Raw genomic sequence first — 14436 nt, 5'->3', positions numbered from 1 at the left:
GACAATAAATCAGGTTTTATTTTAAATTTAAACAAAAGGCGTGCAGCTATTACACTACAGAAGTCAAAGTCCTCAAACTTGTCACCTTTCTCTGGAAGTGCTGACTCATTTGGCCGCTTTGGAGCCTTTCTCCTTTTCCACCGACTTGATGACACCGACCGCAACAGTTTGCTTCAGGTCTCTGGCAGCAAAGCGACCTGTAAAGAAAACCAGATTTAACAGAAAAGCTAAGCCCTAAACAGCCTTCGAGCTATTCAAGGAGAACGTACCGAGCGGTGGGTACGTGAAGAAGCTCTCCACACACATGGGCTTTACAGGCACCAGTTTGACAGTGGCTGCATCACCCGACATTAGCAGTTGGGGGCGCTCCTCTAGTTTGGCACCCGTGCGCCTGTCCAGTTTTTCCTTCAGTTCCGCAAAGCGGCAGGTCACATGGGCAGTGTGGCAGTCTAGCACCGGTGAGTAGCCCGCCTTGATCCAACCTGGGTGGTTAAGAATAATCACCTAAAAAGTCAAAGTTAGAACTATTAGACACTCAGAATAAGGAAGACACTGGATTTTGAACTTGCACGGAGAAAAGGAGCGAAGCCTACAGATAAGAATTCCATTCCTGTTTGACGCCCCCTTAACATCTTCCATGATTCTGCACACTTAATGGATCCAGGGTTGCATTTATGCAGCTTTAATATTAGAGCCAGCCTTTCAAATTGCATAAAATTATGTTAGGAATCTCATTGGCTGACCAATCTGTCAATCGACATTTGAATCAGTCAATATTACCTAAAGATTTTTAAAGCAGAGTAGGGCATGTCTTTACAATACAAGCCCTCAAAAGTGTTTACAGGCTATGGGCCACAAAAAAGCTTGCAATTGGCAGTCAATAGAAAGGTCAGGCCAATGGCTGTATTGGAAATCTAACGTTTTTTTTTTTAATAGGGCCACATAATTTGAGTTAATATTTTACACGGATGGAAATCCAATAGCTTTTCATTAGTCATCAATACCAATGGTGGCTGAGTGCTTAGGAATCGGCACTCCCCGCTGCAACCAGGGTTTTACTCAACTCAATCTTTGTGGTTGGGTGCATAGGAGTAAGAGTGAAGCAACATTTTATACCAGTTTTTCATCCAATTATTAGGGTTCACACAGTGTACATTTTACACACAAAAAAAACAAGTTCGCCAGCGTAGTGTCCAAATTCAGGCTCGACCAATATGGGTTTTTCAGGGCAGATGCCAATTAGTATTTAAAACCAATGAGGGATATTAATTTGCAGCAAATGCTTAAAAATTGGAGATTTTTAATACAAAACAAAAATTTGATATAAATTCAAATTAAACTAATAGCCATCTTAAGTACAGTAAATAAGAATGTCAACACATGACTAGCTAACCTCGACCAAAAACTTAAAGGGCATGAAAAAAAGGCTTAGCAGTAGCTCTTACAAAAAATGTTTTACAGTAAATAAAAATGTTAATACAATCACCATGGCCAACTCAAAAGTGCAAAATGACAACAGAACTCTGGAATTCAAATGTGGGCACTTCAGTTCTAGAGCCATATTGACAAACTTATGTTATGGTAATAGCTAATCACTCAGCTTTCCACCTTAGCATGCTTTTTATACTCTCAATCACAAAAGCGAGATTGACGAACTATGTAATGATAAGAGCCAACATATTAGTGTCCACCGTAACGTGCTTCCCTTAAAAAGTCAACACTTTACACCATTCCATAACAAACTTTAAAATCTCGTAGGCGGTCTTCGTTACATGCATGTCGTGACACAGGAGTTAGCAGAGCTGCCAGCGTTCACTCTGCTCTGTTATTCCTGCTTCACAGGCTCTGCACATGGTCGCTTCGTCAATCAGAAAACGCGGGGCGGATTGGGTAGAATCTGACAGGAGTGGGAGAGAGGCTCTGCTGCATCTAAGCCTAAATCTGCCTGTCGCAGTAAAAATGCAGATATCCGTCCAATTCCAAATTATCAGCGCTTGTCATCATCCTGCCCGATATTCTGTCGACCTCTAGTCTGAATTCGCCCTTTAGGTGTTAAATTAACACTGATTATTTTACTGTGTAGACTGCAGAATGCCAACCTGTGCCTCAAAACTGCTGACATCAGAGGGCGGATCATGCCGGGCATCACCTGCGACGTCCCCGCGCCGCAGGTTCTTAACAGAAACGTTCTTAATGTTGAAGCCAACGTTGTGGCCCGGCAGCGCTGCGTCCAAGCCTTGATGGTGCATCTCGATGGACTTCACCTCCGCCGTCACCTTGGCAGGTGAGAAGGTCAGCGTCATGCCCGGCTTCAAAACGCCCGTCTCGATCTTGCCCACTGGAACAGTTCCCACGCCTGCCAACAAGCGCATCATTCACAATTTCAGTTTAACATAGGGGCTCAGATAGGCCGCCCGGGGACTGCTGGGGCTAGGGCCTGGTTGGGCCAAAATGGGGTTTTTCGATATGCTAGTTTGAGGCTATTGCCTGAATAACAGTTAAATCAACAATGTGTATCAGACTCATTGATGTATTGTGCAACCGAAAACGAGTGCTATAATGCACATGGAAAAATACAAGTGAAGGAGACTCAGTGACCAAACGGCACCCCATTACTTTTGGAGAATCAAAGCAAGAAAAAAAGACAAAAAAAGGACTAGGGAAAGAAAACACTAAAACAACAAACTAGGATTAAGAAAAAAAAAACTTATAAGGCAACTCATAACAAAATGCAATAAGTGAAGAAAAAGTGCCAAATGAGAAAAAAAAAGACAAAAAAATTAAAGGGAAAAAACGTTTTTGTGGGGTGTACCTGAGGCAGAAAGATGGTGGACAATTAGGTAGTCTACCTCAGGTTGAAGCTCATGTTATGTCAAATACATCAATTTCTTCAACTAAAATTTAAAAAAATGCAAATTAACCAAGGGTTTTGCGTGTTTGAAAACATTTGTTTTTAATGAGTGAAATTTTACCAATAAAAAGCACCAAAATGCAGTTAAAGTGCAGCTTCAAGGATAATGGATTAATTTTCTTATCACTTTTAAGTAGATCAAATTTTGTACAAGATTATTTAAAAAGATTCAACAGTGGACCGTCTTCAGTGATTTTTAGTGGAAAACCCCATTTGGACCCAACCTCAACCAGGCCCAAGCTCTAGCAGCCCCCCAAGAAGAATTTGAGATCCCTAATTGAGGACAAATAGTATGACCCATCATCCCAGGCCTCACCTCCTATCTTGTAGACATCCTGAAGGGGTAATCGCAGAGGTTTATTGAGTGTGCGAACAGGCACTTGAACGGAGTCCAGCACTTCCAGTAGAGTTGAGCCGGTAGTGTTGCACTCTTTGCGGCGTGCTTTCCACCCTTGGAACCACGGCATCTGAAAATCCAAAATCCCAAAAGCTTCAACTTGACTAAACTTAAGCCAACACTATTCTGCCAGGATGACCACAGCACATCATAAATGAATCCGCTTCCTCGTCCTAGTCAGTGTGTAGAAATTAAATATTGTATTTCCAGCGTGCCAAGAACTGACATTTTCATGGTTTAATATCTAGTGCATCCGTTCAATATGGTTTGTGTAAAGTGGTGAGCTGTTTTTGAAACGAAAGTGGAATAAGAAGGCTTGATGCGGTTGAGAAAATGGTCAGAACGCTTATCACGGAGGAGGACCTCTTCCAAAAGTTAAATTTGATCTTTATAGAGCATATTTTTTCATGAAACATTTTTAGTACAAAACAGTACAGGTTACTTATACAAGCCTTAAACATACTTATATAAACCTTTAACATACAAAATTTAGCACTGAAGCAACTAACAAACAAATTCAACTTGTTCGCAAGTAGGGCAGCGTCTAATGAGCCCCAACAATCTTGAGACAAATTTAAAGTTCTAATGTTGATATAGCTAACATATCCATCATTTCATTTGATTTGATCAAATCATCCAACGCTGCGGTTAGATTTGTGTGTCGTTAGATTCTAATGTCAGTGTAGTAAACTGAAAAATTAGCTTTTGTCGGGAGACATGTTTGGCAGTTTTTCTGAATTTTGTATTAATATACGGTATAGCTCTCCAAAAATAATGTATTCATGTTTGGCCATTATGGCTCTTTGGGTCAAAAAGCTTCCAACCCTTGACCTAGAAACTTTTGGTGTACTCATTTATGGCGGACCGGATCAAACCATCCGACAGGCCGGATCGAGCCCGCGGGCTGCATGTTTGACGCACCTTGTTGGAAGTGCTGATCAAGTTTTCGCCGTTCCAGCCGGAAACCGGGACAAAGGGCACAGCGTTTGGATCATAGCCAATCTTTTTGAGAAATCCGCCGACAGCGCGGGTCACCTCGCGGAAGCGCCGCTGGCAATACGGTGGTTCTGTGGCATCCATTTTGTTGACGCACACGATCATCTGTTTGATGCCCAATGTGTACGCTAGCAAGGCGTGTTCGCGCGTTTGGCCGCTGCGGGACACGCCCGCCTCGAATTCGCCTTTGGCTGCAGACACCACCAGTAATGCCACATCTGCCTGCAACGGAGTTTCAAAACATTTTGCTTGACTGCCTGCTTTGTGATCCAACAACCTTATACAGGGAAATGATGCTTCATTAAAAACAGACTGAAAACCTGGCTCAAACTAAACCTAGTCACATTCCATCATTTGAGTTTTTCCCCCAGTCTGAGACTACTACATATGTGGTCCTGAACGCACCTAAACTCATCTGTTTTAAAAAAAAAAAAAAAAAAAAAAAAAAAAAAAAAAAAAAAAAAAAAAAAAGCATTTTGTCCAAACGAAACTGCACAAATCTGTTAAAAAATACTTTATCAGCCGCATTATTTTTAAATATGCACACTTGTCTGTTGTAAGGCAGCTGCAGCAGAGGGCACCCTCGCCCTATCATGCAGTGCACCCTGTGCAAGTACACAGAAATAGAACCTGTCATGGTTGCCGATTCGGGGCACCTGCGAATGCCCCATGTGCTGATTGGTTCATGGATCCTTTTTAAACCCCCGGCTTCCAAGAAGAAGCCGTCAGACAGTCCTGCGAACCTACGCTTTCGCTAGGCAAGCACCGTACCCTCCGACAATCTCATGCTTCATTTTCTCCTGCCTGATTACCTGTTGCCGACCCGCTTCTGGACCCGCTTCCGTCCCGGCCATCGATCAGTTTTGCCCCATTCCCTGCCCGATACTTGTTGCCGACCTTTTTTCTGGACTCGGTTGCTGCCCTTGCTCCCCTGTCCCGGCTACCGACCGGCTTTCCTGCCACCCACGACTATCCTCGCTCGACGCGGAAGGGCCACTTCCGCGTTCCTGCCATCAGCCACCCGTGTCAAATGATGATCGGATCGTCGAAGCAAGCACTGCTCTCTATTTCAATAAAACAGTTTAACGAACGCTATTGGGTCCTGTCTCAGTTTCTGGCTTTTGACAGAACCATCAACTGAGACTGCAGCTTTTAAAAATGTGTGCCCTATGGTCATGAAAATACAGCAGTTTTTCACTAAGTACTTTTACGCAATTATTTGGATGACTCCTTTTTACTTTTACTACAGTCATATTCTGAAGTAACAGTACTGTTACTTGAGTAAAACTTGACCAGCAGTTGCACATGAATTTAACATCCTAACCAACTTCCACAAACACTAAGTTCACAGATCAGTGACTGTCCCTTACACTACCACTAGAGAGCAAAGGCAACTCACTGCAAGGCTTTTGAAACGTCTCGATGGGGCCCAGAACATTTTACCTGGGAGGTCCCGGTGATCATGTTCTTTATGAAGTCTCTGTGACCGGGTGCGTCGATGACGGTCATGCACAATTTGTTGGTGTCAAACTTTAGCAGCGAGATGTCGATTGTGATTCCACGTTCCCGCTCCGCCTTCAGCTTGTCCAGCACCCACGCGAACTTGAATGAGCTCTTGCCGGCCTTTGAGAAAAGCAGATGTTAAATCAGGAGTCAAACTACACCCCACGTGCCGGATCAGGCCTCCTAATGGATTAAATTCTGCATGCGAGACGAAGCTGAGAGCACAAAAGAAATAAGCCCCGGCCTATCATATACAGTTTTAACAGCTAGTACTAGATGTTCACATATTTGCTCTTTGAGAGTCAAGTTATCAAAGAAGGAACATTGCATGTAAAACAATACAGGGCATAAAAAAGTATATGTACATGCATCTAAGGTCCCCAGAACATTAGGAGTTAAGTAGTCAAAATTTAATAATAATATCAGAAATGACTTTACAGCGCAAAGGCATAGACATTCCATGATCATAATACCTCGAGGGTAGATAGTCATTTCTAACCTTAGGGGTTAAATATGTCTACTCCCGAAGCTGTACGTGCTGATGATCATTTATCAACCAGAGAACTTTTGAGGAAACACTCGTATGTTTTTTTTTTTACAAAAAATAGAAGTCTCGCACACACCCTTTCAGCAAACAATTGCAATCCCCTGGATTAAAAAAAAAAGAACAATAGCAAAAGTTAAAGGCTTTCGCTCCTTTCCATGCGAAGTTTCCAAAGTTAACTCTTACATAAAAGACTTTTGAATCATTAAATAAATCATTTACTCGTGCATTTTAACCCAGCCTGCCTAATGAAAATGGTTAAGATATAATGCCAACATATGTTAAAAAGCCAATGTACCAATAAACATGCATTATCTTAGTCTTAGAGTCTCGTGTGCTCACAAATTTTTCATTATGCTCATGGCCAACATGGAAGCACATTTACACATTTCTGTATTTTTTTAATCATTTTTATTTATGAGATTGCATTTCATAGAAAGAAACTGGTGAAGTACCCCTACTGCATCGAGTTTCAATGCAAAATAATACAATTTGATGCTGTACGGAATTTAAAACTTGCTGCCACCATCTTCTGGCTTGCGTCATTGCAGCTTCTGTCAAGTGCCTCGTGTTGTGAGTACATTAGACGCGCTCGAATTTTTTAATCCTTTAGATTGACTACAACAGGATTTTACTTACCTACACCACTATTATACTATGCTAAAAAAAGATACATTTGCCATAATTTTTAATTTAAGTTTTTATTTGTAAATAAATATGTGTTGGATAAAGTATCCCTTTCTAAACAAATACCATTTACAGGCAGTGACGGACCATGCAGTTAACACCTACGCCTTCACTCCAGTCTGAAATTAATTTTTAGTCATTCGCAAACAAACTGGGTCAAGTTTATTAGCGAACATCACTTTTTGGGAATTCTGTGTTGATGACTAGATTTGTTCAGTACGAAAAAGGCCAAACTGTTTCGGGTATAATTTTGTACATCAATAACGAAATGTTTCCTTTGATTTTCGCAACTAATGTAGAGTTTTTTTCTTGTATGACATTGTTGCACTGAATATTTTGATTAACATTGAGTCAAGTGTTTGAGATTCTGAATTGCGATAAGTTGACATTAAAGTTGAGTTGTACAAAAAATGTAATCTTTTAAACGAGTTACAACACAGTGACATCTTGTGTTATAGTGTGAAAAATAGATTTTATTTTTTAGAAAAAGGTTTTCTAAATTGCCATTTGATTTTGTGCGCAACTACTTTTTAGGGGACCCAAAATCTTGTCTTTTTTGGTTTTTTTCCCTTTTTACATTTGTCGTCCTAAATACAACCCTTAATGACCAATTTATGAAAAACCTTTATTGCAGTTACAGCTGAAAAACAAAAAAAGGCATCAATAGTATCTGTGGGCAGTTGGCGCAATAGTTTTCTGATGAAAAAGACGGAATATTTTAAATTACGTTTTTTTTTTATTACCATCATTAGTTGCTTTATTTAGGCAAAGCACAAAAACAGCAACAAATTGTCACACGATTCGGATATTTTTAGGCTAGCAGAAGAGGCCTTACAGGCCCTCACATCCCATCCCACCATTGTGTTCAAGAAAACGTTAACAATAAAATTTGCTTATGCCATCTTTTTTCCTCCATGTATTGTCGAGGTACCAGTTTTAGGACTATCACCACGTTTAAACACATTACACATTAGCTCAGGAGGTAGAGCGCTCGTCTTGAAATCATTTACAATACACAAGCCATTTTTTCCCTTCTGGTCCGTCCCCAGTGCAAATGTTTTCAAACCAATGTGGCCCGTGAAATTATAGAACAGGGGTAGGGAACTTTGGCTTGGCTAATCCAGTGTTCCAAATTTGAAGAGCGCATGTCTAAGCTAGTACATGCACAGCTAGCCTAGCACTGAATTTATGGTTCGGCCCAGGATACCAAGAACATACTCCCCACTACAGCTGAGTCAAGACGTCGAAGCAAAAGACCTTATTTTATCTTTAAGTTGCTAAGGAATCCTTTATATGAAAGCTCATCAAACAATTTAGGTTTATTTTAGGGAACTTTAATGAACACCTACAGAACAGCTAGAAACGCCTGCCAAGCACATAGAGCAATTTGAGTGAGCAAAGCTACGCACACAGCACTCATCACTTAGTGTCCTTGTTTACAGTATTACATTTAACCAAAAACGATCTGGTTTTGAAACCATTACAAAAATCAGTCAAAATGACTCACTCTTAACTGTGGTGCAGACGCTCCCCTACTTGCGACCATTTGACTTACGAAGAACTAGATACGAACATTTTTTTTCGGGATGTAGAAAAATATCCGGACATTGCTGTAAATTAGATTTTGTATTGTGTGCACCTTCTTCCGAGTACAGGACAATAGTGCTTCTTTCCGCCGCGTAGCACTAGGAAAAGTCACCCATCATCCACCCCGAGGAAGAAATCCAGCATTAACTTCATAGTTCATGTGTAAACATCCAGTGCTACGTGTACTGAATCTCCAGCGCGCGCAAAACATTATTTAATGTCTCGTCCATCCAGTCTATATGGTTGGTTTAAAGTGTAAAGCAGTGAGCAGTTTCTACTATAATGAGGAATAAGAAAGCTTGATGCGGTTGAGAAAATGGTTGAAACCTTTTTTTTTTCATCCTCTACCACGGAAGAGGACCTCTTGAAGCCCATCTTCCAAAAAGTAAACTCAACTTTATCTTTATATAGCATATCATTTTATGAAATGCTTGTTTTTTAGTACAAAATACAGGTTACATATACACGCCTTAAACATACTTTTATGAACCTTTAACATGCAAAATATAGCACTGAAGCAACTTGCGAACAAATTCAACTTGCCAACGACCGTCCATGAGTAAGATCTCGTTTGTGATTAGAGCAGCGTCTATATTTCTATTAAAATGGGTTGTTGGCATTCTTATGTCATACATTTTAACAAATCAAGTCAGTGAAATTAAAGGCAATGAATTTAGATTAGTCTGAAGAGCCAGTTTAGAGTTTCAATTTGCCTAAAGGCCCTTTGGGTCAAAGATGTTCTCATACACGTCAACCTGTACGGTTTTGCCGTACAAAGTACTTTTTTAAAGCATTTTAAGACTAGTACGACGTACAAGGAAATCTGTACAGAAAAATGCAAATTTGTCAATGATTGGTACCATGCGGTATACACCGACTATCACGAAACAGCAAATCAATCAAGTCAAAGGAGTTTGTCGTGGAAACCTCCATCTCGGTATCATTTTTTCCGTTGCAAACGAAGCGAGCGGTTTGATGCTACTGTGCACATGCGTCTGCCGCCTGGGGATTTCCCATCATGCATCATTCCGAAAAAAAATTATGGTATACAATTATTTCGTAAAGCAAAATCCGACAGTTTGTACGGGCATGGAGACGTGGAGGTTGACAGGTATGTGTTCTCAACTCTTGTTTCAACCTTTTTTAAAACACTTTTCCTTAATAAAGGACAGGCTAAACAAATGAAAACACTAGCTAACATTTAAAAAATACAAAATGTTAACACTGCATCAGAAAGACTACTGCATTGAAATGGTTCAGTCCATTTCATTCCTAGTAGCACCGCACTATAGATCAAGTAATATGTTAGACCAGTGGTGTCTAACCTTTTTGAAACCATGTTATTACCGGGTTAAGTATAAGCCAGTAGGGTTAGCTAGTGGCAAGTAGAGGTAAATAGACTCGGTCAACCACTAGAAAATCACCATGACCCAGCACTGATAATCACTTCTCAGAAAAGGGACAATGGGGACAGAGTATAATTCCTATATTTACAGTACTATTGTATATTAAACAGCTATGCCCTTGCACAATAGTATTGCCCTTTACACATTGGTTAACTGCTGTTGAAGGTATCAATGGGGGTTGTTCAAGCCTCATGTTAAAATCTGATGTTGTGATATGAAAATGAAATTGTGTGCTTAATTGCTGTTAAAAATGTCAGAAAATTTGTTAAAACGTCACGAAATTGTGAATATGCATAATTGCTGTTGAGATCATCGAGAAAAATTGTTCAAACCTCACATTGTTTATTTGCTAAAAAATAAAAAAACAAACCAAGTAGTATTTAATTGCTGTTAAGTGTCGATAAAAACTCATTGTTGGGATATGATAATGAAATTGTGTTTAATTGCTGTTAAAAATGTTGAAAAATTTGTTAAAACGTCACGAAATTGTGAATATGCTTAATTGCTGTTGAGATTGTCGAGAAAAATTGTTCAAACCTCACATTGTTTATTTGCTAAAAACAAAAAACCAAGTAGTATTTAATTGCTGTTAAAAATGTCGGAAAAATTGTTAAAACGTCATATTGTCAGTTATAACGAAATTGTGAATATGCTTAATTGCCAAGATTGTCGAGAAAAATTGTTCAAACCTCACATTTGCTAAAAACCAAAAAAACAAAGCCAATAAGTATTTAATAGCTGCTAAAAGTGTCGATAAAAACTCATTGTTGGGATATGATATAATGAAATTGTTTAATTGCTGTTAAAAATGTCGGAAAAATTGTTAAAACGTCATATTGTCAGTTATAACGAAATTGTGAATAACGAAATTGTGAATATGCTTAATTGCCAAGATTGTCGAGAAAAATTGTTCAAACCTCACATTTGCTAAAAAAAAAAAAAAAAAATTGTGAATAACGAAATTGCACGGGAAGCACGGCGGCGCAGTGGTTAGCGCGTGTACGGCACAGTTCTAAGGTCTTGGGAACCTCCTGAGTGGGTTCAAATCCAGCTACCGGACCTACTGTGCGAAGTTTGTATGTTCTCCCCGTGCTTGCGTGGGTTGCCTCCGGGCACTCCGGTTACCTCCCACATTCCAAAGACATGCATTTCAGGTGGATTGGCCGGTCCAAATTGGCCCTAGGTGTGAATGAGCGAGCGAGTTGTCTGTCCGTGTGTGCCCTGCGATTGGCTGGCAACCAGTTCAGGGTGTCCCCTGCCCACTGCTTGCTGGGATGGGCTCCAGCACCCCCGCGACCCTACTGAGGATAAGCGGTGCAGCTAATGAGATGGGAGATGAGATGAATATGCTTAATTGCTAAGATGGTCGAAAAAAATTGTTCAAACCACACATTGTTTATTTGCTGTTAATAGTGTCAATAAAATTGTTCAAACCTAAACCCATTAGGCTATAGTTTGCCCACCTTTATTCTAAGTGATAGCATCCCCAAGGTTCTAAACCTAAAATGGCCCCCGTTGCCCACTCTAGCGTTGAGTAACTAAAACAATATTAATGTGACAATATCATGTTACCAAGAATCCTACCTGCGCCGCGGCTTTCTCGAACTTCTCCAGCTTCCGCGGGTCCACGCCACCGCACTTGACCAGCAAGTGTCCCGTGGTGGTGGACTTGCCGCTGTCGACATGTCCGATGACCACCAAGTTGACGTGGGGCTTCTCGATCACCATTTTTGCAAGTACCTACCGCTATTCTCTTTTTTCTTTTAACTGTGTTTTCTTCACTCGTTCGTCGCTTTCGAAGGCTTAATTACAGGGAAAATGGCGATTGATAGAGGCAGGTTTTATGAGGTGCTCTTTGATTGGCGTCAGCTGCGAAGCCTCGTTACAGATGATTGTCTTCAACTGGCCTCATATCTGTCAATTTATTCGTTTTTCTCGTATTTAATACGTTTTTAATTATTTTCAATTGTTTATAGTTTTTGGCCTGTCAAGCTCCAGGGCTCCAGGCCCTTACAAACTGTTGTATTTTTCCTTACAAAATACAAAATAATATTACACCGTATTTTTTTTAACATGTTTATTTATGTAGTTTAACATGTTATATTGTACATGTGTTCCATTATATCCAGGGTTGGGTAGGGTTACTTTAACTGGATTACTTTCAATTACTTTTGGATTACTCCAATACCAAATATGCTAATAAAAGACAAAAGAAACTAAATATGAATATAATGACTAAATTTTGTGCAGGCTTGGGAAGTAACGGAATACATGGAAGTAACGGAATACATGGAACGGCAAAAATGATGTTGGCAAGCTGTTTGGATTTATTTTCATTTTGTTTCCGTCGCATTTTATGTTAGTTTTGCCGGAGATCAAAGAGATCAAAGCCAGGAGAGAAAGTTTACCACGTGTTGTGAGTCATAATTTTATTCACATTTAGTTTCTTTTTTTTTATCAGCATATTTGGTATTGGAGTAATCCAAAAGTAATTGAAAGTAATCCAGTTAAAGTAACCCTACCCAACCCTGATTATATCATATATTGTTAATTAACATTTTGTTGTGAGATCCTGAGTTGCTCGACATGAATGAGGTTTATTATCAAAAGAAAAGTTCAAAAATGAAGTAGCTTGGACGTTCACTGTAGAAGGAAAAAATACATGGAAATATAATTAAGTAGAATAATACATTTTCTTAATCAAATTATGAATTTATTTTCTGCATTAAATTATAGTTGGTAATATAATGATTAAAGGGATAACCACAAACCTGTCTTTTTTCATTTTCTCCTTTTATACTTCCTTTTTTTCCTAACTTCTTTATACAACATAATAATTCGTAATAAAATGCATCAAATCAAGCGAGCCGTTTGAGAGCCGGCTCTCTTTAAGGAGTTGAGCCGAAAAAGTCGGTTCTCTTAAAAGAGACAGACTTCCTTTCACTACATCAAACCGCTCGCTTTGTTTGGAACGGAAAAAAAACATACCGAGATAGAAGCTTCCGCGGCAAACTCGTTTGACTTGATTGATTTGCCGTTTCGTGATAGTCGGTGTTTACCGGATGGTACCCATAATCGACAAATTAGCTTTTTTCCATACATATTTTCTCGTACGTCGTACACGTCTTAAATTGCATAACAAACGTACTTTGTACGGCAAAACCGTACAGGTTGACAGGTGTGCAAATATCAGTTCTGAATTTAGCGCCTTTGATAGATTTGGATGTCAATCCTCTACTTAAGTGATGACCGTAATGTATTGCTTTCTGGTCTCCCGATTTCTAGCATCAATAATTTGCGGCTGGAAAAGTGTGTGATAGGCGTAAGTTATGTGTGAAAGTTGGGAAGAGGAAGGTGATGAAGTGTTCACGTGATGGAGTGGGCATGGCGTTAGAAATAAGGTTGCATGGACAGGTGCTGGAAGAAGTTGAAAGTTTTAGGTACTTGGGTTGTGATGTGGCTGCAGTTGGTGGAATGGAGTGCGAGGTCTTGCACAGAGTGAATCAAGGAAGCAAGGTTTTGGGTGCTCTGAGGAGAGTGATGAGCAACAAGAGTATGAGAATGGATGTTAAGAGGGGACTGTATGAGAGTGTGATTGTGCCGACTGTGTTGTATGGTGCAGAGACTTGGAGCCTGAACGCAGATTTGAGAAGGAAATGAAATGTTTTTGAGATGAAGTGGTTGAGAAGTATGTTAGGAGTGACAAGATTGGATAGATTGAGAAATGAAATTGTGAGAGACAGAACTGGAGTAGTAGTGGAACTGAGCAAGGGTGTGGATAAGAGAGTACTCGGTTGGTTTGGACACATGAAGAGGATGGATGAGGAGCAGATGTTGAAGAGGATCTACAGAACAGAAGAAATGGAAGGAGACCAAGAGGAAGGCCGTGATTGACGTGGATGGATGGTGTTATGAGTGCACTGGAGGAAAGAGGTTTAAATGTAGTGGTGATAGGAATGAGTGGAGAGGTGTTGTGGAAGGATAGTGGGATGTTTTGATGCGTTCTAACGGATGGGCAGGGCACCCGTATGATGCGGCTGGGGTAAACCAGTGAAAGCTGTCAGGCCCCTCTGCTGAACAGAAGTGCGTCGTGTCACCCTGACCCGAATGACATGGCCGCTTTCTTGTGTCCCGTTTCATCTGGAGGGGGGGAAAGCACGACCAACTTGGGTGCCAAGGTGTTTAACTTGTTTGGGTGTTTGGCCATTTGGGTTGGCCATGGTCCAAACATTTCTGTGTGTGTTTATTGCTACTTTTTCCCTTTTGTATTTCCTTGGTTTATTGTGTATGTGTTTGTCTGGCTGTCGGTCACCCCACTCGAGGGATATAACCTGGGTGGATAGATAGATAGATCTAGGGAGTAACACGATTACTTTTTCAAAGAAGTAACTAATAACTAATAGGG

General features: G+C 40.2%; 1 protein-coding gene across 1 annotated transcript; it reads right to left on the bottom strand.

The window, feature by feature from the left end:
* On the bottom strand, positions 1–11883 carry eef1a1l3 (eukaryotic translation elongation factor 1 alpha 1, like 3). Its single transcript, XM_088322728.1, has 7 exons — positions 11616–11883; positions 5748–5927; positions 4230–4526; positions 3228–3378; positions 2100–2356; positions 270–504; positions 1–197 (listed from the first exon to the last, which is right to left on the bottom strand). The coding sequence occupies exons 1-7, from the start codon at positions 11757–11759 to the stop codon at positions 106–108; spliced, it is 1356 nt and encodes a 451-aa protein (XP_088178854.1). The 5' UTR covers positions 11760–11883; the 3' UTR covers positions 1–105.
* Between the last annotated feature and the right edge of the window lie 2553 nt (positions 11884–14436).

This window comes from Urocampus carinirostris, chromosome 18, assembly GCF_059441175.1.
Source record: "Urocampus carinirostris isolate Australia breed hairy pipefish chromosome 18, RoL_Ucar_1.0, whole genome shotgun sequence".
In the NCBI taxonomy this organism is placed as follows: Eukaryota; Metazoa; Chordata; class Actinopteri; order Syngnathiformes; family Syngnathidae; genus Urocampus; species Urocampus carinirostris.
This window is presented reverse-complemented; position numbering and strand designations above follow the sequence as displayed.